This window comes from Triturus cristatus, chromosome 5_1, assembly GCF_964204655.1.
Source record: "Triturus cristatus chromosome 5_1, aTriCri1.1, whole genome shotgun sequence".
In the NCBI taxonomy this organism is placed as follows: Eukaryota; Metazoa; Chordata; class Amphibia; order Caudata; family Salamandridae; genus Triturus; species Triturus cristatus.
This window is the reverse complement of record NC_140587.1, coordinates 485,748,044-485,770,650: the sequence shown is the minus strand read 5'-3', so window position 1 is coordinate 485,770,650 and position 22,607 is coordinate 485,748,044. Positions and strand designations below refer to the sequence as shown.

Below are 22,607 nucleotides of genomic sequence, written 5' to 3'. Positions count from 1 at the left end.
ACCCATCTTCCTTTGCTGATGGAGGCTGAGATGAATCTACAATATCCCAACACATTTATGATTCCATCTTACTGAAGTTTTCTATATTACCGGTCAATGAAATTCACTAACACAAGTGACTCAGGTATTTTGCCGCAGGATTGTTAAGAGAGTGCTTGAAGTGTATTTTTGGTCCTGTTGATGGCCACTGGACTGACACCAGAAGTTTGGGAAGTTAATTACATAAATGGACTTAAATCATGAGATTAATTAAATTTCTTATCATGCATTGTTCTGCCTTAATTTGGTTGTATAAAGGAATTCTCCTTGAATTTTTAACACACTCTGAGCTGGGATACACTTTTCACCATTGAGCACTTGTGTCACACTGCAGTTCAATACTGATTTATTGTTCTTTGAAACCTACAGTATACATTGTCTTTCACTAAAATAGTCAAAAGATAATACTGGGATCTCATGTAAATACCTTAAGAGCAGACAGTCTTTGAAATGTATGGAATATCACTGAATGTGTTCCTGTTTTGAACAACAATGGAGAAAGTTAGAAATTAATTCCCATTTTAGACACTGGATCTTTTGACTATGGCCAAGGTAAAACACTAGGAGGGGGTTAGGAATTCCTAGGGAACCTTTGTTTTCATCATTTTTACTTACCCATGTTCTCAAATCGGTATACAGTGTAGCCCTATCTAGTTAACTTATACCCGGGAAAAGCAACAATAAATCCTGTCTACTCGACTGGGGAACACCCCATCTACTAGTTATTCAAACAACCATTTATCCTAAGTTCTCATCAAATGCAAATCTTAAAGAAAGAACACAAAATGTATTTAAGACCTGTTATCTAATCTGAAAAGGGACATCATGTTCATCGCTGAAACCTGTCGGACAAGATCCATTTTTTATAGTATATGATACAATCTCTCTAAGGCACCGCACCTTGTTCGCAAACTGCATGAATAAAAACGGAGAGGTCTAAAAGTGGCATACAGAAAAACAGCTTTGTCCTTTCCCACGGGACACAGGCCTCAAGAGCTCTAATGCGGTCGTGCCTGGATTGTGCCTATAGGTTTTACATTGGGCTCCCTACATATCTAACCAGCAAGCTACAATAAATCCAGAAAGCCACAGCCAGAAAAGTTGTACTCCTGAGCAGATGTGACCGCATTACTCCTGTCCTCAAGGTTCTACAATAGATACTAATCACAATAAGAATATCCTTCTAAGCTCCAAGGATTGCACAGTGAGTGATCCACTGAGCAGGACCAATATTTCAACAATATAGTCTCCAAAAATACCCCACCCTCCTCATTCCCCATTAGAAAATCCTGCATTGGTGTGAGCACTTTCTCTGTGAAGACATGCATACTCAGGGACACATTACTGAAGACAGCAAGAAGAATTAGAAGTCACCTAGAATTCAAGAAACCAGTAAAGAGCTGGCTATTCCCGAATCATGATTTAACTGACTTCATATTAAAGGTTTTTGTAGACACAATGTGTGAATCTATCCCTCATATTCTTTCTGCATTCAGGCTTAAGATGCGGCTACATGCTATCATGACAAGTCTGAAACAAACAAGTGAGTAGCTACTTACACGATTAACCAGAGAGACCTTTGGGGCCTTTTTGGGAGAGGTGTGGCGCCGAAGCCAGGGCAGCTGACTCCAGAGCACAGGACTCCCGGTTCCATCCCCGGGGCTGGCGGCAGCTCCGCTCAGCACCATGTGACTCTGGGCAGTAGCTCACTAAATCTTTCGACGGCCCAGCGCCTTGAGACCCTTGTGGGTGAGTAGTTTGCGCTTTACAAATACCTTATTTGGATTTGTGAGGGCCAGAAATTGCTAACCAATTGCTACAAAACAATGCAGAACCTGAAAAACAGATCTGTGAATGCAAAATGTAGGCAATCTAAGTCAGGAGTCTAAATCTCTTCTCTGTAGTTTCCAGATTTGTCTGTAGACTGTGCCCATTTAATCTGCTATGAATGTTTAGCATCAAGCAGTGACTTAATTTCCAGTTCCAGAGTCAACCAAAAATGTGTGAAATAATCGAAAACACCCATCTTAAAACTCACAAATAAGTGAACTATGTCCTTCTCTGCTGTTACTTTCTGATACAGTAATACATCATCAGCGTACCGAATACACATACTTTCAATCATTTGACCATTACTGTCAAGTATAAAAGAACATGCATTTTTTCCAATACTCTTATCAAACAAATGTATACTCTTACTGTTACAGTATAATTCCAATGTTCTGTTTTTACTAGATACCATTGAGTCTTAGTAAGATAACTTATTCATTCAAAAAATACTTTTGAGAGTCTGGGGTTGGGGTGGTAATTTGGAAGTCAAGGCTCACATGCTCAAGACTAAATTTACTGGACAACCTATATCTCAATAGAAATACCTCAAAATGTTTCTTTATTTCAAAGACGTTTGCCATTTTTGCTCGGATACCTTCATATTCTCCAATTTCACTTAGGCAGATGGCATACCACTGAAAGTCAAATAAAGAACAACAAAAGATAGCATAAGTTTACTGAATTTGACGTAGATTTTGAAAAAAATACTTTTCGGGGACTTGAAGTTCAGTTGTAAGCAGAAAATATTTAAATCTGTATAAGGTCTAAATTGACATTTACATAGTTCTAGTCTATAGGAGTCTGTAAACATTACAACATCAACTGAAGAGGTTTATCGTCCGAAGTGGTTCACTAGACATGCACAGATGGTGCTGATGCTGACATGCAGTAGAACTTCCATTTTGGATGTTCTGGTCATAGACAGTGTAATTATTACTGAATACCAGAACACATTTCAAATGAGAACGCATGCCTCTATGGTCCGCTGCAGCATAGTAAGTTCCTTTCGCTGCAAACTAACCATTAAGAGGTGATTCAAAAGCTATCCTAGTGAGAGCGTACATTTTCAAGAGTGGGCTGCTGTTGAAGAAATAGCAAACCAAGAAAAGACCTTAAATTGTCTCAAATATTTTTCCTGGTCATTCACCCTCTGCGGATTCTTTGCACTGGAGACGTAATTCACGTTTCAAAACATCCACTGACAAAACATAGGATCTGCAACATGTCCACATTTATACTAATACACCGCTTAGCCAAAAGAGGTCACTCATTTTTGTACATGTTGACGGTGTTGTGTGCCTCACGAAAAAATCATGAACAATGGATGTGATGATCATTCTTGGCATATGACGTCTCAATACTATCTACTTGAGAGAATGTGTTTTGAAGCACCTTCTGCCTCTTCATCGTACAAACACACTACTCCACTATTGATAGATTTAGGCTTAATTGATATTCCTGCTGTTGCCAAACATTGGCCACTAGTGCATTGGATATGAGTCAGGGGGATGCAGAGTTAAGCCAGTTCGGAGAATGCCTGCACAAGGTATAGGGTCTTGCTGGGGATAGGTCACTAGACTGGTTAAGATATATTCGAGACTTGGATGAATAAATAGGTACACCTGAGTTATGGTCTAGCCAATACTCTATTTCCACTAGAATGAGAATTAGAGTAAAATAAAATAGACAATATATGGCTATAGGCAAGTCTATTAAGAAATACCCTGAGAGACCTCTGATCAAAGCATTCTTATTGAGAAAGGATACACCAAAATTTGAGGGTGAATGAGATTGAAGCTGCTCCCGCAAACAAGCATTGGCAAAGCCAATTGGCATCCCCTACGTGAGAATTATTGGTTCTGCCAATGTCTTTTAGCCATGTTGTACAGCAACGTCTGTTCAACATGCCTAAACATTAGTGGCATGGTGTACAGGGGAGTGGCATAGAGGAGAATGGCGCTGGGGAGAGTGATGTAGAGTGGGATGGCATAGAGTGGAGTGGCGTGGAGTGGAGTAAAGTGGAATGGCATAGAGTGGAGTGGTGTAGGGTAGAGTGGCATTTAGAGTAAAGTGTACAGTAGAGTGGCATAAAGTAGAGTATAGCAGCGTAGAGTGGAGTGGCATATAATATGTGGTGTATAGTGGAGTGGCACAGAGTGCAGTAGAGTGGCTTGGGGTGAAGTGGAGTAGCATAAAGTAGAGTGGGGTAGAGTAGAGTGACATAGCATGGAGTAGCACAGAGTGGAGTAGAGTGGCATAGAATAGAGAAGAGTAGCATAAAGAGAAGTAGAATGGCATAGATTAGAATGGAGTGGTGTAGACTGGAGTGGTGTAGACTGGAGTGGCATGGAGTAGAGTGGCATAGAGAGGAGTGGTACAGTATGGGGTGGAGTGTCGTAGAGTAAAGGAGTATGACATAGAGTGGCATTGAGTGAAGTGCTGTGGCATAGAGTGGAGTGACAGAGTAGAGTGGTATGGCTTAAATCAAAGTGGCGTATAGTGGCAAAAGTGGGGTAGAGTAGCAGTGACTGAAGTGGAAGAGAGTAGCATAGAGTGGCATACAGTGGCTTAGAGTAGAGTGGGATGACAGAGTAGAGTGGCATGGAGTACAGTGTCATATAGTGGCGTAGAGTAGAGTGGGGTAGAGCCGAGTGACGTAGGGTGCAGTAGAGTGGCATTGTGTGGTGTGGAATGCAGTGGAGTAAAGTGCCGTACAGTGGAGTGGCATAGAGTGGAGTGCTGTAGAGTAGAGTAGAGTGGTATACAGTGGCATGGAGTGGAATGGAACATAGTAGCATAGAGAAGAGTAGCATACAGAGGCATGGAGAGGCTTAGAGTAGAGTGCCATAAAGGGGAACGGCATAGAATAGAGTGGCATTGAGTGCAGTGGCATATGGTGGCGTAGAGTGGATTAGAGTGTCGTAGAGTCGAGTGATGTAGGGTGCAGTAGATTGGCATTGTGTGGAGTGGAATGCAGTGGAGTAGAGTGCTGTACAGTGTAGAGTGATGTAGGTTGGATTGGAGTAGCATAGAGAGAGTGCCATAGATTAGAGTGGCATAGAGTACGTTCTTGTAGAGTGGAGAGGCATAGACTAGAGTGTCTTAGAGTCAAGTGGCATGGAGTGGAGTAGAGTGGCATGGAGTGAAGTAAAGTGGTGTAGAGTGGCATAGAGTACAGAGGAGTGGAATAGAGTGGGGTAGAATGGAGTGGCGTAGAGGAGAGGAGAGTGGTGAAGAGTAGAGTGGAGTAGAGTGGTATGGCATGAGTGGAGTGGCATGGCATAGATTTAGAGAGGTTTAGAGTATAGTGGTTTAGAGTATAGTGGCGTAGAGTAAAGTGCCGTAGAGTAGAGCGGAGCCACATAGAGTAGAGTGGTGCAGAGTAGAGTGTCATAGAGTGGAATTGTGAGGAGGGGACTGGAGTATGGTGGCATGGAGTAGAATGGCATAGAGTGGAATTGAGCGGTGTATAGTGGAGTGGCGTAGAGTGGAGTGGCATTGAGTGAATCGGCATAGAGCAGAGTGTTTTAAAGTAGAGTATGTGGCGTAGAGTGCCAGAGAGTTGTACTGGTTGGAGTGGCATGACATAGCATAGAGTTGCCTTGTGTAGAATAGAGTGGTACACAATGGAGTAGAGTGACAGAGTGGAGAAGAGTGGAGTGGAGTGGAGTGGAGTGGAATAGTGTAGAGTGGAGTTGCTTAGAGTGAAATAGAGTAGAGTGGCCTAGAATGGAATGGAGTGGCGTGGAGTAGAGTGGCATAGTGTGGAGAGGCTTAGAGTGGCACAGAGTACAGTAGAGTCATGTGGAGTGGTGTAGCATTGAGTGGCGTAGTATGGCATTCTGTGGAATGGAGCGACGTAGAACAGAGTGGAGTGACGTAGAGTAGATTAGAATGGCCTAGAGTGATGTGAAGTGATGTAAAGTGTTGTGGAGTGGCGTATATTGGAGTGGAGTGGCATGGAGTGGGATGGCATAGAGTAGAATGGCATGGAGTGGAGCAGAGTGGAGTGGTCTAGAGTAGAGTGATGTAGAGTGGAGTGCCATAAAGTGGAGTGGCGTGCCATAGAGTGGTACTGGGTGGAGTGGCATGGAGCATCATAAAGTTGAGTGGTGTAGATTAGAGTGGCATGGTTTAGAGTGGCACAGAGTGAAGTAAAGTCAAAGAGTGGAGAAGAGTGGCATAGAGCAGAATGGTGTAGAGTGGAGTGGCATGGGGTAGTGTATAGTAGGGTGGCCTAGAACAGACTGGAGTTATGTGGAGTAGAGTGGCATGAGGTGGAGTGGCATAGAGTGGTGTAGTATGACATTTGGTGGAATGGAGTGGTGTAGAGTAGAGTGGAATGGTGTAGAGTAGAGTGGAGTGACGTAGAGTTGAGTGGAATGGCTTGGAGTATTGTGGCGTGTAGTGGGGTAGAGTGGTGTGAATTGGCATATATTGGAGTGGAGTGGCATAGAGTGTAGTAGGGTGGCGTGAAGAAGAGTGTCATAAAGTGGGGTGCCTTAGAGTGGAGAGGCATGGAGTGGGGTGGAGTAGAGGGGCACAGAGTAAAGTGGTGTGGAGTAGAGTGGCTTAGAGTAGAATGGATTGGAGTAGAGCAGAGTGGTGTAGAGTAGAGTAGAGTGACAGAGTGGGATGGTGTAGAGTAAAATGCAGTGGATTGTCACTGAGTGGAGTAGAACAGGGTGGAGTGGTGTAGAGTGGCATTGTGTGGAGTGGACTGGAGCTGCATAGAATAGAGTGGCATAGAGTGGAGCAGAGTATAGTGGCATAGAGTAGAGTGGTGTAGAGTTGAGTGGTGTAGAGTTGAGTGGTATAGAGTGGAGTGGTGTAGAGTGGAGTGGTGTAGAGTGGAGTGGAGTGGAGTGGAGTGGAGTGGAGTGGCGTAAAATGACGTAGAGTATTTTGCGTAGAGCAGAGTGGCGTAGAGTGGTATTGGGTGGAGTGGCTTGGAGTAGCATAAAGTAGAGTGGCAGAGTAGAGTGGCATGGCATAGAGTAGCAGAGAGTGGGATGGAAGGGCATAGAGTGGAGTGGCATGAAGTGACAGAGTGGAATGGTATACAGTAGACTGGCATATAGTGGAGTGGAGAGGCAGTGAGTGGCGTGGAAGAGAGTGGCATTGCAGAGAGTGGCATGGAGTAGAATGGCATAGAGTAGAGTGACATGGAGCAAAGTGGAGCAGAGTAGAGTGGGTTAGAGTAGAGTGGAGCAGCATAGAGTGGCGTGGAGTGCTATAGAGTGGTGTGGAGTAGCATAGAGTAGACTGGCATAAAGGAGTATAGAGTGGAACAGCGTGGTGTGACAGAGTGGCACAGAGTGGAAAAGAATGGCATAGAATAGAGTGGTGTAGAGTAGAGTGGATTGGCGTAGAGTAGAATGGTGTAAAGTGAAGTGGTATAGAGTGGAGTAGATTGGAGTAGAGTGGTGTAGAGTGGCGTACAGTCAAGCGGCATAAAGTGGAGTGGCATAGACTGGCATAGAGTAGAGTGACAGAGTGGGATGGCACTGAGTAGAGAGGCATTGAGTGGAGTGTGTAGGGTGCCACAGAATGGCATTATGTGGATTGGAATGAAGTGGTGTAGAGTAGTGTAGAGTACAATGACGCAGAGTGGAGTAGAGTGTCGTAAAGTGGATTGGCATAGAGTGGCATGGGGTGGAGTGGCGTGGATTAGCATAGAGTAGATTGGGGTAGAACAGAGTGGAGTAGAGTGGCATAGAATGAAATCAAGTGGCGTAGAGTGGTATTGGCTGGAGTGGCACAGAGTAGCTTATAGTAGAGTGGGGTAAAGTGGAGTGGAGCAGAGTAGAGTGGCATAGAGTCAAGTAGCATAGAGTATGTAGCATTGAGTGGAGTGACAGAGCGTCATAGAGTGGTATTGGGTGTAGTGGGGTGTAGTAGTATAGAATGGTGTAGACTAGACTGACAAAGTGGAGCAGAGTAGAGTGATGTAGAGTAGAGTGTCTCAGAGTGGACTCGCATAGAGTAGAGTGGTGTAGAGTATGTGGTAAAGAGTGGAGTGGCGTAGAGTTAGTTTGGGTGGAGTGGCATGGAGCAGCATAGAGTAGAGTGGCATAAAGTAGAGTGGCATAGAGCAGAGTGGCATAGAGTGGAGTGGCAGAGAGTGGAAAAGAGTCTCGTGGAATAGAGTGGCCTAGAGTGGATTGGCACAGTTTAGAGGAGCGTAGAGTGTAGTGGGGTAAAATGGAGCGGAGTGGCATAGAGTGGAATGGAGTAGAGCAGAGTAATGTAGAGTGGATGGCATGAACTAGAGAAGACAGCTAATGACTCGCTCACTGCACCACCAATAAGTTCCCCAAATAACCTCATTGAATAGTTGACCACCTCTTGTGGATCAGCTGCCAGACATCACAATGTTACAAATAATACAACAAAAAAGAAAGGTAACGTATAGTAACCAATTACATAAGAGTTACATAAATTGTTTTGATAGGTCAAGAAACGATCAAGGGGAACAATGATTATTTGGTATATGTAACTCAAGGAACCTAGAGGTCTTTAAAAGTTTGGTGGAGGGTGTATTTTGTAAAAAAAAGTTGAAGAAACAATAAAGGATGGAATTTAGGAACATCAGCTTGGGCTGTTTGAAGCCTTTTTGTCTTGGCCTATGTAAACAATTTATGTAACTCTTAGGTAATTGATTACAAGACGTTGCCTCTCTTTTTCGTTGTATAGAGTGGAGTTGAGTGGCATAGAGTGGAGAGGCTTAGAGTAGAGTGGCGTATAGTGCAATAGAGAGGTTGTACACCTGTTTTAAAAGTGTGAAAGCACATTGCACGGCCAGTATTCCTACCGAAATTCTTATAAAATAAATTTAAAACAATAGTGTGTCGCAAAAAGACGAGGAAGAACAAAGATGATCAAGAACACATGTATTGGGCCTGTGCTCCAGGGAGGAGCTAACACAAAGAAAGGAGGTAAGCCTTCGGGAGCTAAGCAATCGAAAGGTTGCAAAGGAGAGTGACAACGAAAACAACCAACGGTGTGCCATGTGCGGGTTGTAAGCCTACTGAATAGTAAAGAATAGTCTTGCAGCACAGCGCATGCGCTGTGTAGGTGGGACCTAAAAAATGTGTACATTAAATTAAGATTCGGTACTCTAGCTAGTAAACTTGCATATTAATGGAGTATCTCTTCTGGGAAATCCAGGTATTGTCTTACATGTGTTAGCCACTTGCTGGTCCTTTTAGTGGCTTGGCTAAATGATAAAGAGCACAGAAGGAAGTCAGGCAAAAAAACTAGCTGGAGTATGAAATGCAGACATTTCTAAAAACTTGATGTTTGCCATCTGACAAAAACATTTTTCTGCTAGGGCATTAAGGCGACAACACACAAAGCTTGACATATTAAGACGACAACATACCAAGCCCTAATTGTTTAACATCTTATTACATTTGATCCTATTTTACAAAGTTTATCTAATGATGCTCTCTGGTTTATGGCTATGATAGTACATTAAGATGTTTTAAAATGCTACTTTTACACGAATCCTTGTCATTTAGCAAATGTGTTTTATTGTATTTTATGGCAACCCAAATAAGTGTATTTTGACCACACTGTAGTGGAACCTAAAGAATACATGCAGACATAAGAGCAAAAACATTTTAGAATTTGTAAAACTGTACTAACAAGTTGTTACTCAGTATTGCAGTTTGCTGTACTGAATTCTGTAGCCCATCACTCACTAACCAACCCCACTTAGAGCTAGCATCTCCTCACAACCCTCCTTCCTCTAATCGCTAGACAACTCTCACCATTATTTTTCCTCTAACTCATCTACTTGTGAACCATAATATTTTTTTATTTATAAATCCTTAATATAATAATTTTAACATATTGTAATAGCATTGAATACAATACAGTAAAAATTTTATGGAGCATTTGACAAAGGCATTGGGTAGAGGCCCAATATTTTTTTCCCTGCATAATCCACATCAGTCCCACTACTTCCTCCATATTTTGCGGTATTTTTGAGGACATGCCCTGTCATTATAAAAGGGCTCCTCTATTTAAGAACAACTGCTCAAAGGCAAATTTTATTTGAGCATAAATCAACACATAGAGCAAATCTGTACCTAAAGCGCAAATTACCATGGCAGGAGGCACAAGGTCCTGGAGTATGTATAGCAATATTTCCATACTTTTTTAAATTACACATAGCCCCAGCATGCAAGGCAAAACCCCAGTTGTCATGTGTGCTGTTGTTCACCTCCTCCTATGTGCGGTCTTCCTTTGTTTCATTTGCCTCTTCCTCCCGCCAGCTGTATCTGAGATGTTATATTGGGCGAAAATAATGAGCGAACAGCAGCGCATGCTTGGAGAGCACAAATGAGTGGGACAGCAGCCTCTGCCCATCCTTCTGGACTAGATCTAGATGTATTTGTGCTGACCTTGTGAGATGCGAAGTTAGATGGATCCTTGTCCAATGCCTTCTTTGCAAAGTCAAAAGCTTCATATACAAGTCTCTTCTTCTCGGCAGGGGTGATGGTCAGCAGAGAATAATCATGTGCGGCTCTTGCCAAACGCCATAGTAATTCACCATTTTCACTGCTGAAAGAGATAGGTTTTTTCGTGAATGTAAACAGTACGAATAATACTTTTTACTCTTGTTTTCTAAATAAAAAACAATTTGGCGATGGTATCAAAATCAATAATGGTTAGTACATGATTAAGGAAAAGCAAACTTCTCACTGATTGATGTGTCGTTTGACTTCTACCCTCTCAAGCAGTTCGATGAATCTCTCAAGTTCACTCAGCACACAGAGCAATACATATAAAGATTTGTCTTAAATATCAAGTTAGTTTTTTCTGTTTTTTTAAAGAAATTCAATGACTGTTTTTCAACCACTTTTTCCTAGGCCAGAACTCTGTGGCAGAAAATGCCACCGTTTTCTGCAACAAGGGTTACAGTTGAAGCAAGAACAGATCAAACAGTAGGTGTTCACTTTATCATGTATAGTGACGTTGAAAAGGCACATTGACAGCTGCACATGACAAAGAATTGTTTGCCTCAAAGGCCCTTAAAGTCCTGATACTTTCAGCATATACTGATCAGTGGCCATGCACAGCGGGAGGTTAGCTGCAGACGTATGTTTAGAAGATCTTACTTCAAGTTAAAAAATCATAGAAAATCACTTGGGAAAAAAAGGTTAAAGTGGAGTTATCCCCAGGTCTTCTAATCTTAAAAGGAAAGGACGCAGGTCATTTAGAAAGCCACACTCTACTAGGAAAAAAGATGAGGATGCTGATGCTGTACAGCCAGTGCCCCTCAAGGAGATCCCCACCAATCAAAAGGGGGGAAATGTTAGCATGCAGAAAGCTTACCACTACATGAAGGCATCCACAACAGACTCAAGCTGATCCACAGGTTTCTGAAAGAAAACCAACTTTTTTTGGGTGAATCTGAAACTTCTCGGCCAAGTGTGGCCTGAGTGGAAAAAAACATGTGTGCAGTGCGGCACAGGACTCCACTTTAAGCTCATCTCTATATGTAGTATATGTTACTCCTTTGTTTCTATTGTGACATCCCTTCAGGATCTATGGGATCTATGAACCCAGTCCCAGACACAATTCACCTATTTCTATTTATATGCTGGATATGTTAGACATGATCCTCCCCCAAGAATCTAATTTCTAGGCATAAACCAGATATGGTTGGCAATATCCTCCCCCATTAAGCACATTAGATGAGAGTGTTACATGAGATTAATGTGGACCTGAATGGAGCACAGTGGCTCTCAAAACCTGACTAAATGTGGTGAGGTTGCATCTGCTCACTCTTCACAAAGATGTATGTGACATTTTAAAATTTTCTGCCTAGGTGGTGCTGAGGAGATAACAGTGTCAAGTTCAGCACCTCCTGTGCAGTGGTTGTGCTTCAAGATACTAGCAGAATATTTGATGGGACTAGTAGGATTAGGAAATGTCACTGATGCCACTATCACAATAACACAAGATGTGGTGTCATAGTGGATTAGAAAAAGTTGAAAGATTCCACTGCACTCAACCGGCCAAGTACTCAAAAAAAATTCCCGTAGATTTGAGCCACAATATTTCTAAAGATCTTGAAAAGGTATATCTAAAGAAAAAGCGTTGCCATATTTTGATCTGTGCCAGTGCACCAACAGATTCAAAGATGTCAGTCACTATGGGTAAGGGGCTGTTCTCAACCATGTGACGATAAGCCCATCTGTTGCTATTTTGCTAGAGGCCACATTGGAGAAGGGGAATTAAAAAATTGTCTACAAAACAGCACAATCCCCACCACCTCAATGGATGCAAGAGTCTACTGGAAAGAATAAAGAGAATGGATCTTTCAGGAAAATACACTTAGCGATTACCTGTTCTCATGACTCATGAAGCAAGACACCAGAATGAAAATCCCAACAACCTTCGAAGAGCAAATTTTGAATTGCTCACACCTTCTAATGTTGTATGGTAAAGACTAAGGCCATAATTCAAGGAAAGGCATGGTTTCCCGGCATCAATGCCTAAGTAAAGAGGTAATTGTCACAGTGGCTTATGTGTCAATACACAAAACGGTAGACAAACAAGCATTCTTAGGGTCTGAATTATTGTATGAAAACCTGTTGGAGAATGTGAGAGAGGACGTCTGCAATGCCACAGATCCCTGCCATATCTCACCTATTATCGGAGAACATTGTTGATTACCAGCCATTAAATATGTAACTACCACCTCTGCAGTAGCAGTGAACACACAAAAGGAAAGGCCCATAGCAAGTCATGAAATTCCTTAACAAATAAAGCTTGATAATTAACCACCTTTCTAAGGCGGGGCACTTCAATAAGATGGCATTACCCCAGCACAGCAACCTTTTAGCACTGTAACAATCGACCATATCAGTACTCAATGAAACTACTGTGCAAGAATGGCCAAATAAGCAAAAGAGGGTAGGTCAAGACCTGCTAAAATAGATGAGAAAGTAGGCTCTCATTTGAGTCTGTCACCTGAGCCGTATGCCTCATGCCAATAATAGTAATCAAGGCCGCCACCATAAATGCTAAAAGAGGAGACGCTTTGATCATCCACAATATCTTTTCATAAGAGGTAGCCAAAAGCTATGCGTGCTCCCTTCAGTCACTGACTTGAGTGGATCCCAATTCTGAGACTTAGTGGACCAGGCCACCTCAGATGTGGTCTTTCCATGACCTGCGCCCAACCTAGTCACTCCACCAAAAAGATGTAGCTCAATTCCTGGATTATATATCAGGAACAGATTCAAAACTTTACATCCCAGAGGGCCGAATATTGGGGCTCCGGACGTAAGGAAAGACGTATTCCTCTGAGGAGGCGACAGACGAGGGTGTTCCACCACCAGGGATCTATTCCCCATAGCGTGTCCCACTGAAATAGCCGAGCGGAATGTGTTAATAGATCCATAAGCCATACCTTCCTCAGCCAAAGAGGCCAAAAAATTCAGGATAGCGGTCATATCTACTGCCACAGGATCTAAACCCTATTGGATACACCAATGGTACCACCTTCTTCAGGTGGAGCGATTGCATTTGACAGTACCGTCTGCCCAGGTCTGGGACATGTACTTCTCAGCCGCTCCTGATAGGCCTGGGACTGCCCATCGTCCTCTGTAATCCACCACACCATCAGGGCTAGAGAGCCTTGCACGATGAGCATGTGATGATCCTTGTCCGGATTGAGGAGGAGTGCTGGAAAGTGGGGGAGAGGGATTAGAGAATCCCAAAAAAGTTCCAGAAGAACTGGAAACCAAACTTGCGACCTCCAAATCGGGGTAATCATGACCACGCTCGCCCCTTGCTGTCGAATTTGGGCTGAGGCCCTCGTTATCATGGCGAACGGGAGAAAGGCATAGCCTAATCCCTCCCGCCAGTCCTGCAAGAATGCATCTGTCTTCTACATCAGCGGATCTGGTCTCCAGCTCAAGAACCTGGGAAGTTGGTGATCCAAGCGGGAAGCAAAAAGATCCACTGAGATGGGACCCCATCTGCGATGGAGGTCCGCAAACACTCCCGCATGCAGCTTCCACAGGCTCACGTCATGAAAATAGCGTGATTGGAAGTCTGTCACTTGGTTGTCTTGTCCGGGGAGGTATTCCGCCATGACTGAGACCTGGTGATCGAGGTAATACTGCCAGAAGTTTGCCGCTCGGACTGAGAGAGCTTTCGACCTTGTGCCCCCAAGGTGGTTTATATACCGGACCGCCAATATATTGTCCATCTTGAGGAGTACGCAGGACCGGATCAAGTCCTTGGTCCAGCATTGAATTGCGAACGAACCCACGAGTAACTCCAGACAGTTTAAATGTAATCGTTGTTCTAGTGGAGACCACACACCTCCCGTGGTGAACTTGCCACATCTCACGCCCGGGCCTGATCTGCTGGCGTCTGATTCTATAACAATGTCTGGCACGGAACTGAAAACTGTTCTCCCGTTCCAAGCCTCCATGTTGGCGAGCCACCAACGGAGCTCTTCCTTGGCCTCCGCCGAGAGGTTCACCTTCTGGGAGTAGGAGAGACCTCTGCGCAGGTGTGTGGCCTTGAGGCGCTGCAAGGTCCGGTAGTGCAACGGGCCTGGAAAGATGGCCTGGATCAAGAACAAGAGGAGTCCATCAATGCGGGCCAGCTGTCTGAGAGAGATCCGTGGTTTTGTGAGCGCCCTCCGAATCTCGTGGCGGATCTGTGTCATCTTCTGGGACAGGAGGCTGAGAGAAGACTCTACGGAGTCGATCAAGAAACCCAGAAAAATTACCTTCTGGGCTGGAACTAGGGTGGATTTGATCTCATTGACCCCAAACCCCAAGCTCTGTAAGAAGTTGACCGCCATCTGGAGTTGGCGGGTGAGTGTCCGGGGGCACTGGGCCATCAGCAAGATGTCGTCGAGGTACCCTATGAGCCTCATGCCCGACAACCTCAGGCATTCCACTAACGGCGGGAGGACCTTGGTGAAGCACCATGGTGCTGAGGATAGGCCGAATGGCAGAGTGGTGAATTCATAGGTTCTGTTTCTCCAGAAAAACTGTAGGAACCTCCTGTGAGGGAATATGGGAATCGAGAGGTAGGTATCCTTGAGATCCAGGCCCGCCATCCAGTCATGAGGTCTGAGGATGTCTCGGAGAAGGTGAATCCCCTCCATCTTGAAGTGGTGATAGACCAGCCACTAGTTAAATTCGCAGAGATTGATAACCGTCCGCTGACGTCCGTTCGTCTTGAGCAACAATACAGAATCACCATAAGAAAGGCAAAGAAGAGCACACTTATCTGGCTGCGAGCAGCGAAGAAAGAGGGGTAATGGATAAGGACAGAGGACTATGAACTGATTGAAGTACCATGATTGCTGGAGATGAATTAGACAGTCTATCTGTGTGACTCTATTGTTAACTTTGTTTTCCCATTCCCAAGGCCTCATGGGAATGGTAGTTTTTTTGTTGTTATCTTTAAATGGCTGCTATTCAATAAAGTGAAGAAAGAATAGCACAATCCTCGCCTCCAAGTCCTGGGTAGAATTGAAACTTTCCGCTAGGAAATTTTTCATTCTCCAGACTCTGGGCGGAGTTTTGACCTCTAGTAATGCAAGGTCATCATCAGGGTGGGGTAAGTGAGCACCCATTATCTAAAATTAAAGAGACAATGGTGTCAGAATTATGGGAGGTTAGAAGGTCCTGATTCTCTTAATCATAAGAAGGAGAACACTGTGGGAGGGGCAACCAATTGGCCCTGCATGGGAGGAAATAAGGCATACGTACCTCTATCCAAAAAACCCTTAGGGTAAAAACTGTTAAGACGGAATTCCAATCACCTGCATATGTATAGTGGGGGGCGAGAGATAGCCCTACTGATTGTAAATCTTCACTGGTCAGCTCCATCGGGCACGAGCCAGAGGCGTGTAACCGCCGTTACACTAGCTATAGGTCAGTATAAGGAGGAGTGACTCCTGGAAGGGAAGAACTTGGAATGACTACGCATGTGTTAAGGTTGGGTAATTGCAGCCACCCTTCCACCAAAAACTATGGAGTGAGGACACTCACTTATTGCAAAGTATTCACAAGCAGCAATGCAGTAGTTAGCCCTGGGTTATGCAGGGGGGCCTCTGTGGCAATATTGGCTGCGGTCCTTGGGGGTTGATTTATAGTGCACTCATCTGTAGAACACTGTCAAAATGGGAGCCTTAATTAAAATTGAAAAGGCAGTACATGTAACTTACGTCTAACCCAGTGGCAGGTCCGCCAACTGAGACAACCACTAAATGGGAGGAACAGTATATGTAGTACCCAGTGACGAGGTAGTGTCTGGGTAATGCAGGTGGTGGCTTTTGCATAGTTTGCTGCAGTCCATGACTAAGTTAATGGATAGAGAGGGAGGTGAGATAGCAAACGCTCACAATTTAGAGGGAACTGTGTGCATGGATAATTAAATTATGGCCAAAAAAGTGGTACAATTATTTATTTATACTTATACAGTCAGGGAGATAAAAATGGTTTCTAGGGCTAGTGATGCTGTTATATACTGCAATGTAGATGGGCATTGCATATTTGTGCCTATCCATTACTTCCATATAAATTCAATACAATGCATGTATTTCAAGAGTAAAATAAAATACTGATTATGAAAAGCAAGACTCAGTATACCTGTAGGCTGTTGCTAATTGGCATTAGGGAGAACTGTTGCTGTGTTTAAATGCTGGTGTGAACGTCACTAAACAGTAGTCTAAATTGTTTCTGCTTGTTGAGAGCAATGTACCTAGTTATTTAATAGTCCATAGTAGAATAATCAGCCATAGTATGTTTCTCAACATTCTACAGGAATTATGAATCCTTAAACGTATATTTACATCTTCTGTTGTAAAACTGTAGCGAGGTGCCTACCTGTTTTTGTGCTCGGACAAAAATGTATAGAGTTTTTCAGTTTCTCCAGCTCCGTATAGATAATCTGCTTGCTCTCTGATATCCTGCACTTTAAAGAGAATGAGAGTAAGATCATAAGAACAAATGCAATAATGGCTACTACAGCCCCAAAAAACACAATTTCAACAATGTACTGTTAAAGTGCATGCACCTAACGTTCGAGAAGGTATGAAGAGACCATCTAACGCAGATACTCCTTTACCAGAATAATGTCAAATATTCTAACTACATTTAAGGTGTAGCCAATTCAACTTTCATTTTTATTTTTATACGGAGTACATTGGAATCACACAGAGATACACAAGAAAATACGACATACCATCATTGTTCACCAAAATGGAAAACAAAGACTTACAGTGTTGTGTAGTTCCTATATAACCTATACAGGATCTGCGTGTTTGGACAATGTACACTGCGGGCTTGGTGTCCAGATTGATTCCATATACCCCCACCGGGTATGTTGGCCTTTACACCATCTAGCTCTCAGTGCCACTAGAAACTCCTCTTACCAAGGAGAGAATCGTTTTTGGCAACTATCGAACATGATAAACCTGATCCCTCAGGACCGTGGAAACAGCGTACTTTTCGCTCAGTCACTCGTGCTCACTTAATCTCAGAGAAGTACACAGAATAAACAGTAGGGACGTTTTCAATAAGTATTTATTGACCGGTTGTTATCCTGGTGTAGAATAGATGTCCTGTAACGATAATTAGACAGTAGCAGATATAAATGACTAGAAGCACTAAGAAAGTAAATATAATCATGAATACAGGCAAGTATTAAAAATACGATACTACCCTAACTAGATGTACCTAAGTGTACATAGCATGTATATAGGTGTTAAGCCAAGAATTCCTGTAGGATAAAGTCAACCCCCATTACCTGAAGTGAGAACCTGTGGGACCCCTTCCTGGTGTCGGGTTTGACACCCCGAGAGGGATGTCAGACCACTGCAAACTGGAGTATCTGCATGCAGGGTGCTTCAGCGTCTCGCGTCAGTGTGTCGGCATGGAAGTCCTGATCTCCTATTCTTTGTTTCAGCAAGGTGTGATGTTTTTATACCCAAAAGTCTCCTAGGGGTTTTAGTTTGCTGTGTCAGTATCAGACTTAGGATGACGTCGAGGATGAACTTTACACATAGTTATTATGCAGGAGATGAGCCCTGCTGAGTTTCCAAGAATCCTCATGCATAATGTATGAGGCTGCTACTAGGGAAATCCCAAGTCTGTTTGCAGTGTCGTATCTAGGTAAAAGGTCAGTCCCCAAGAACCATTATGTGTGTAGTGTAGGGGAGAATATAGGTGATGTTCCCTGAGCCTATATTGGGGTACCTATAGGGAATATAACACCCACTCATCACCCGACTGGACGACATAATACAATTCTAACGTACTACTAGACTGTCTAGGCACTGGAACGCAAATAATTACACTAAAAACAATAGCTAAAAAATGGTAAAAAAAAGTGTTAAAGCTTCTAAAAAGGTGCTAAAAAAATTGTCACTCAAGCAATAGCTCTCATGTGTCCGTATATATAGTTCAAACGACTACAAGCAGCGGAAGGCCATGCAGAAAAAAGTGTCAATTTGTTTTGGAGTTTCAATCGTAGTTTTGTTTTAAAAGCCAAATTTTTTCCTAGCACATGACGGGCCAAATGTTTATGAGTCTTGGCTGGTAGACACAACATTGCTGTTGCCTGCCTCCGCAGATGACGAATCACAGAACACCTCGCACATTATTTTGATTGAGCATAGATGATCTTCCGCACTGCCTGCAGCCGATACTGGGGCAGTCTGCGCGCTATCCAGACCCTGGGTGTCAGTGGGGGACACGATATCCATTCCAACAGGAGCCGATACTTCCTGCTCTAAGAATACTGCCAACAACATCGGGATACGCTAGGGACACTGCAGAACATAGGCCATTATCGCGTAAAAGTCTGCATGCGCACATGATGGAAGTGTCAGACAGAGATCCAACACACATTCTTCTCCAGAGAACAGGCACCGGAGAACAGGTAGGACACAGTCCAACCAGTCTGGTCTAAATGACGGGAACCAAAAGGCGCTCAGTTCCCATAGGCAAGGTGTGCCCAGATGTTGTACCATGCGATCACGGTATTTACGCTCCAGGAGTGCTGTCTCTATTTCCTTGTTGACTGGGGCTTCCATTGCATAGCAGAAAAATTACAATCAGGATACCTGCTATTAGAAATAGGATCAGCAGAAGTCCTTGAAAATGCTTCATAACAGGGAGTGTATAAAGCTTGGTTTAACTCCGAGAACCATCTGAAAGGTGCTTAATAGTCCCGAACCTATTGTGTTAAATAGGTGGACTATACCCGTCATATCAAACATGTTTAAGATATGATTTATCATTTCTGTGATATGGAAGGGGCAGTTTGTATGTATGAGTGCTTGTATCTCGGCCGATGGCCTTGCGATCTGGAGATCAAAAGTCTCCCGGGTGGAGGTTAAGGGCACGGTTTTCTGTAGAAGCATGGCTTTCATTCTGCTCAGAGTATCAAACCGTATAAGAGAAACATTTAGCGAAGGCCATAGCGGCACCTCACTGACTGCACGTTTTGGTGGAAACAATACTTGCATACAGCAAGCAACCCTGGAGCTCACGGTTACTAGATATGCGATGTCCGGAAGCATGCCACAGCAACCTTGATCATTCAGCATCAAGTAACTCCCATTTGAGAGCAGCTCGAATACCGGAATAATCACGGCTGCCAAGGTACCCCGCAGATGGCAGGACAGGTTTGCTATCGAACCATTACAGGCCTTGTGTAGCATAATATCATGGCATTTGAGAGATCCACTTAAATCGCTCATGCAGTTTGTACCACTTAGAAACACTTCTCGATCCCCACTCCTGCATCGAAATCTGTACGGTAATTCCCAAGCTTCCTTGATATATTTCCCACCCATTTCCTCATATCCACCTGTCCGTTGTTGTTCTAGACAGTACAAAAACTGGAAAGTTGTGACCGGTCATGTAATATGGCTATGGATCAGCCAGTCTGTGGAAGAAGATTCTGCCACAGTAAACGCTAACCTATCCAGTTTTTCAGTGCACAGCATTGTATACTTTGCTCCTCTTTGTGCCATTTTCATCTGTTTTTCTGTCAGATTGTATTCACAAAACAAGGGTGTTCTGTTAAAAAAAACACCAAGGCACATAATCTGCGCGCAATGATTGCAGCGTCCAGCTTAATAACATAATTGAACGTAACTGAGACTGTCCGTGTTGCAGTATGGACAGATCTTGTTCTAGTATATCTATAGCAGAAGATACAATGTTGCCCAGTGAATAAATCTGGGATGTCAATGTAGCCATACCTTTGTCAACTACAGGATTTTTCTAAGTTGGTCCTGTCTATTTCTCGTAACCTCTCTGCTGCTTCTTGTTGGGAGATTTTCAAGATTTCATTATAGACAGCATAATAGAAACTTTTTGACGCAGCTTTCGTAGCCCTAATAAAAAATCCCTGTGATCCACATCTTCCGTGAGTAAGGATAAGTGTTGTTTCACCTGTGTTAGTGTTGAGGTTCTTAGCCAATCGAAGCATAATTTCCCAACACTGTATGATGTAACCACCCCCGGATGTTCTCTCTGTACATAATGAGGGTCTGGCCTATGGATACTGTACACTTCAGTTGTACCCTTAAAACTTTCCTGACATCTATTAGTGTCTGTGGGCCACACCAACCATCCCTTCTAATCAGTGTCTGTCCTAGTGTTTTGTAGAATGTCATCTAAAGTAACCCCCTCTTTCAATGTGAAGTTCACATCGGTATGCAATGGTGTTGGAAAGCGAGGTGTATTTAAATCCTTGTTCTTGGCTAATCCAAGACAGGAAGTCAGTTGCACGGTCTCATTTAGAAATATCATCTGCTGAGGGATGAGGAATGCTCTAAATAGTGTTTCAGTTCCCTGGATTTGACAGTCTCTAGAACCCCAGACTGATTTTAAGTCTATAGTATCTTTCTGTAAGTCGAAACCTTGTCCAGACAGTTGGGTAATAAAGGAAGTAGAGTAAATCTGTTTGGTGTTAGTCAACATATGCTTCAGTACAGGTGTAGGTGCAACCTTATAATAGTATACGGTCGGGTCTGAAATATTAAACCCTGAAAAATATGAAAATGTTTGTGCAAAAGTTTTCAAACTACTTTTCGGAGGTGTTGTACAATGTTCCCATTGGTGGTATGTGAAAACATTTCTAGGGTTACTAAATTTGTGTAGAAAATGATGACCATAATGTTGATAACAATACAATGTGTTAAAGTCTGATGTGTCTAACATTTTGTTGCTAGAAAATGCGACAGATTGTTCTAAATCAGACAACATATTATTTACAGTTTCAGAATCCCAATCTTCGGAAAATGTACTGGAGGTAATTACATATTTCAAAGAAATTTTAAACAAATGTGGTATTTTTTTAAGTTTTGTGGGTCCGAAAATATATCATAATCAACCTTGTGCCGTACTATACCATCTGGTATAGGAACTGCTGTAATGTTCACTGATGATAAGTCTCTCTGTTCACGATGTGAAGAAACATGTGGTTTCCGTAGTAAGTTCACTTTTGATGCTGCAGAGCTTTGACGAAGGTAAGTTCTGTTAACAATTAAGCAAAAGACAGTCACTAAGCCTCACCAAAAGAGAAAAAAAAGTATCCCTGTGCTTATCCGAAGTTCTACCCAAGTTGACACCAGGTACGTTTTTTGAAGAAAGATGTACAAGTCTTTGATTTGTTGTTTACGAGAAATTGGGGCTGGCGTTGTTTCAGGTTCTCTTGGATCCAAAGAAAATGTATCAAAGTCAATGAAATAGCCAGATATAGTTCGATATATTTTTGGGAGCTTAGCAGGTTTTGTCGAACTTGTAGATGCTGGTTGCTGAGGCATATTTACGTAGACATCAGTGTTAGGTCGAATTGAAAGCAGTCTTTCATCTTGATTTTGTCTTCCTTGTTCAAGGGGAACAAGATCCATTGCATTGTTGCGTAGTCCATCATTCCGTATGGATGGCTCTTTGGGGGTGATGAGCCTTTCAGTTTGAACTTCCTGTATAGTAGCGAGAGGAGGGCGTCGGCTACTCAGGAGTTCATGAGGCCTACTATTCAGTATCGGCCACATAGTGTGGTTTGATCAGGTCAATGGAGACAAATCTTTTCTTCTTTTTTCCGGTAAGAGGGGGCAGAAGTACAGTTCTTGTTCCTTTGACGGCCAGGACAGGTACAGGCTTTCTGTATGAAGGCCCAAATTCTTTTTTGTCCGTTATTTTTTCTCTGATAAGATCCCCAACTTTAGGAATACAGACAGGTCTTGCCGGGACTGATTCACTTCCCCAGTGGCAGTCCTCTTTACCTGCACATTGCTTTGCAGGGCTCTGGCTTCATTCAGTTCCTGTAAGACAGGCAAACATTTATTGATGTCAAAAGGTTTATCATCTGTCACTGTGCCTTCACAATCAAGATCAGGTACCCACATTCTCATCCCAAAAAGGACTTCATAAGGAGTGACACCCCCTAGAGAACTTCTTGGCATGTTGTTTAATGCCCGCTGAACCCCATATAAATGATAGACCCAACTACCACCTAATACACTAGCTGTTAATGATTGCTTTAAGCCCCAGTCTTTCCTCTGCACGACCGAGTTTCCCTTGGGATGGTACGGAGAGGAGTGCGGCATTGCTACACCCAAACCTCCCATTGCCATCCTGTAAGCCCTAGAGCTAAACGCGGGGCCAAGGACAGAATGTAATGTGCCAACTGCATATGTCCCTATAAAGACTGACAAATCTTTGATA

The 22,607-nt window shown here is 43.2% G+C and overlaps 1 protein-coding gene across 6 annotated transcripts in view; it reads right to left on the bottom strand.

Moving 5' to 3' along the window:
• Positions 1–22,607, bottom strand: part of RMDN1 (regulator of microtubule dynamics 1) — a 505,792-nt gene that overhangs the window by 204,505 nt on the left and 278,680 nt on the right. For 3 of the 6 annotated variants that reach the window (XM_085605329.1, XM_085605327.1, XM_085605332.1), the window contains 3 exons: positions 16,749–16,836; positions 10,281–10,440; positions 2,415–2,504 (listed from right to left, as the gene is read on the bottom strand). In XM_085605329.1, the coding sequence (XP_085461455.1) occupies positions 2,415–2,504; positions 10,281–10,440; positions 16,749–16,836 (338 nt within the window). The remainder of the gene's footprint in view (positions 1–2,414; positions 2,505–10,280; positions 10,441–16,748; positions 16,837–22,607) is intronic. The other 3 variants (XM_085605331.1, XM_085605330.1, XM_085605328.1) reach the window with 2 other exon arrangements.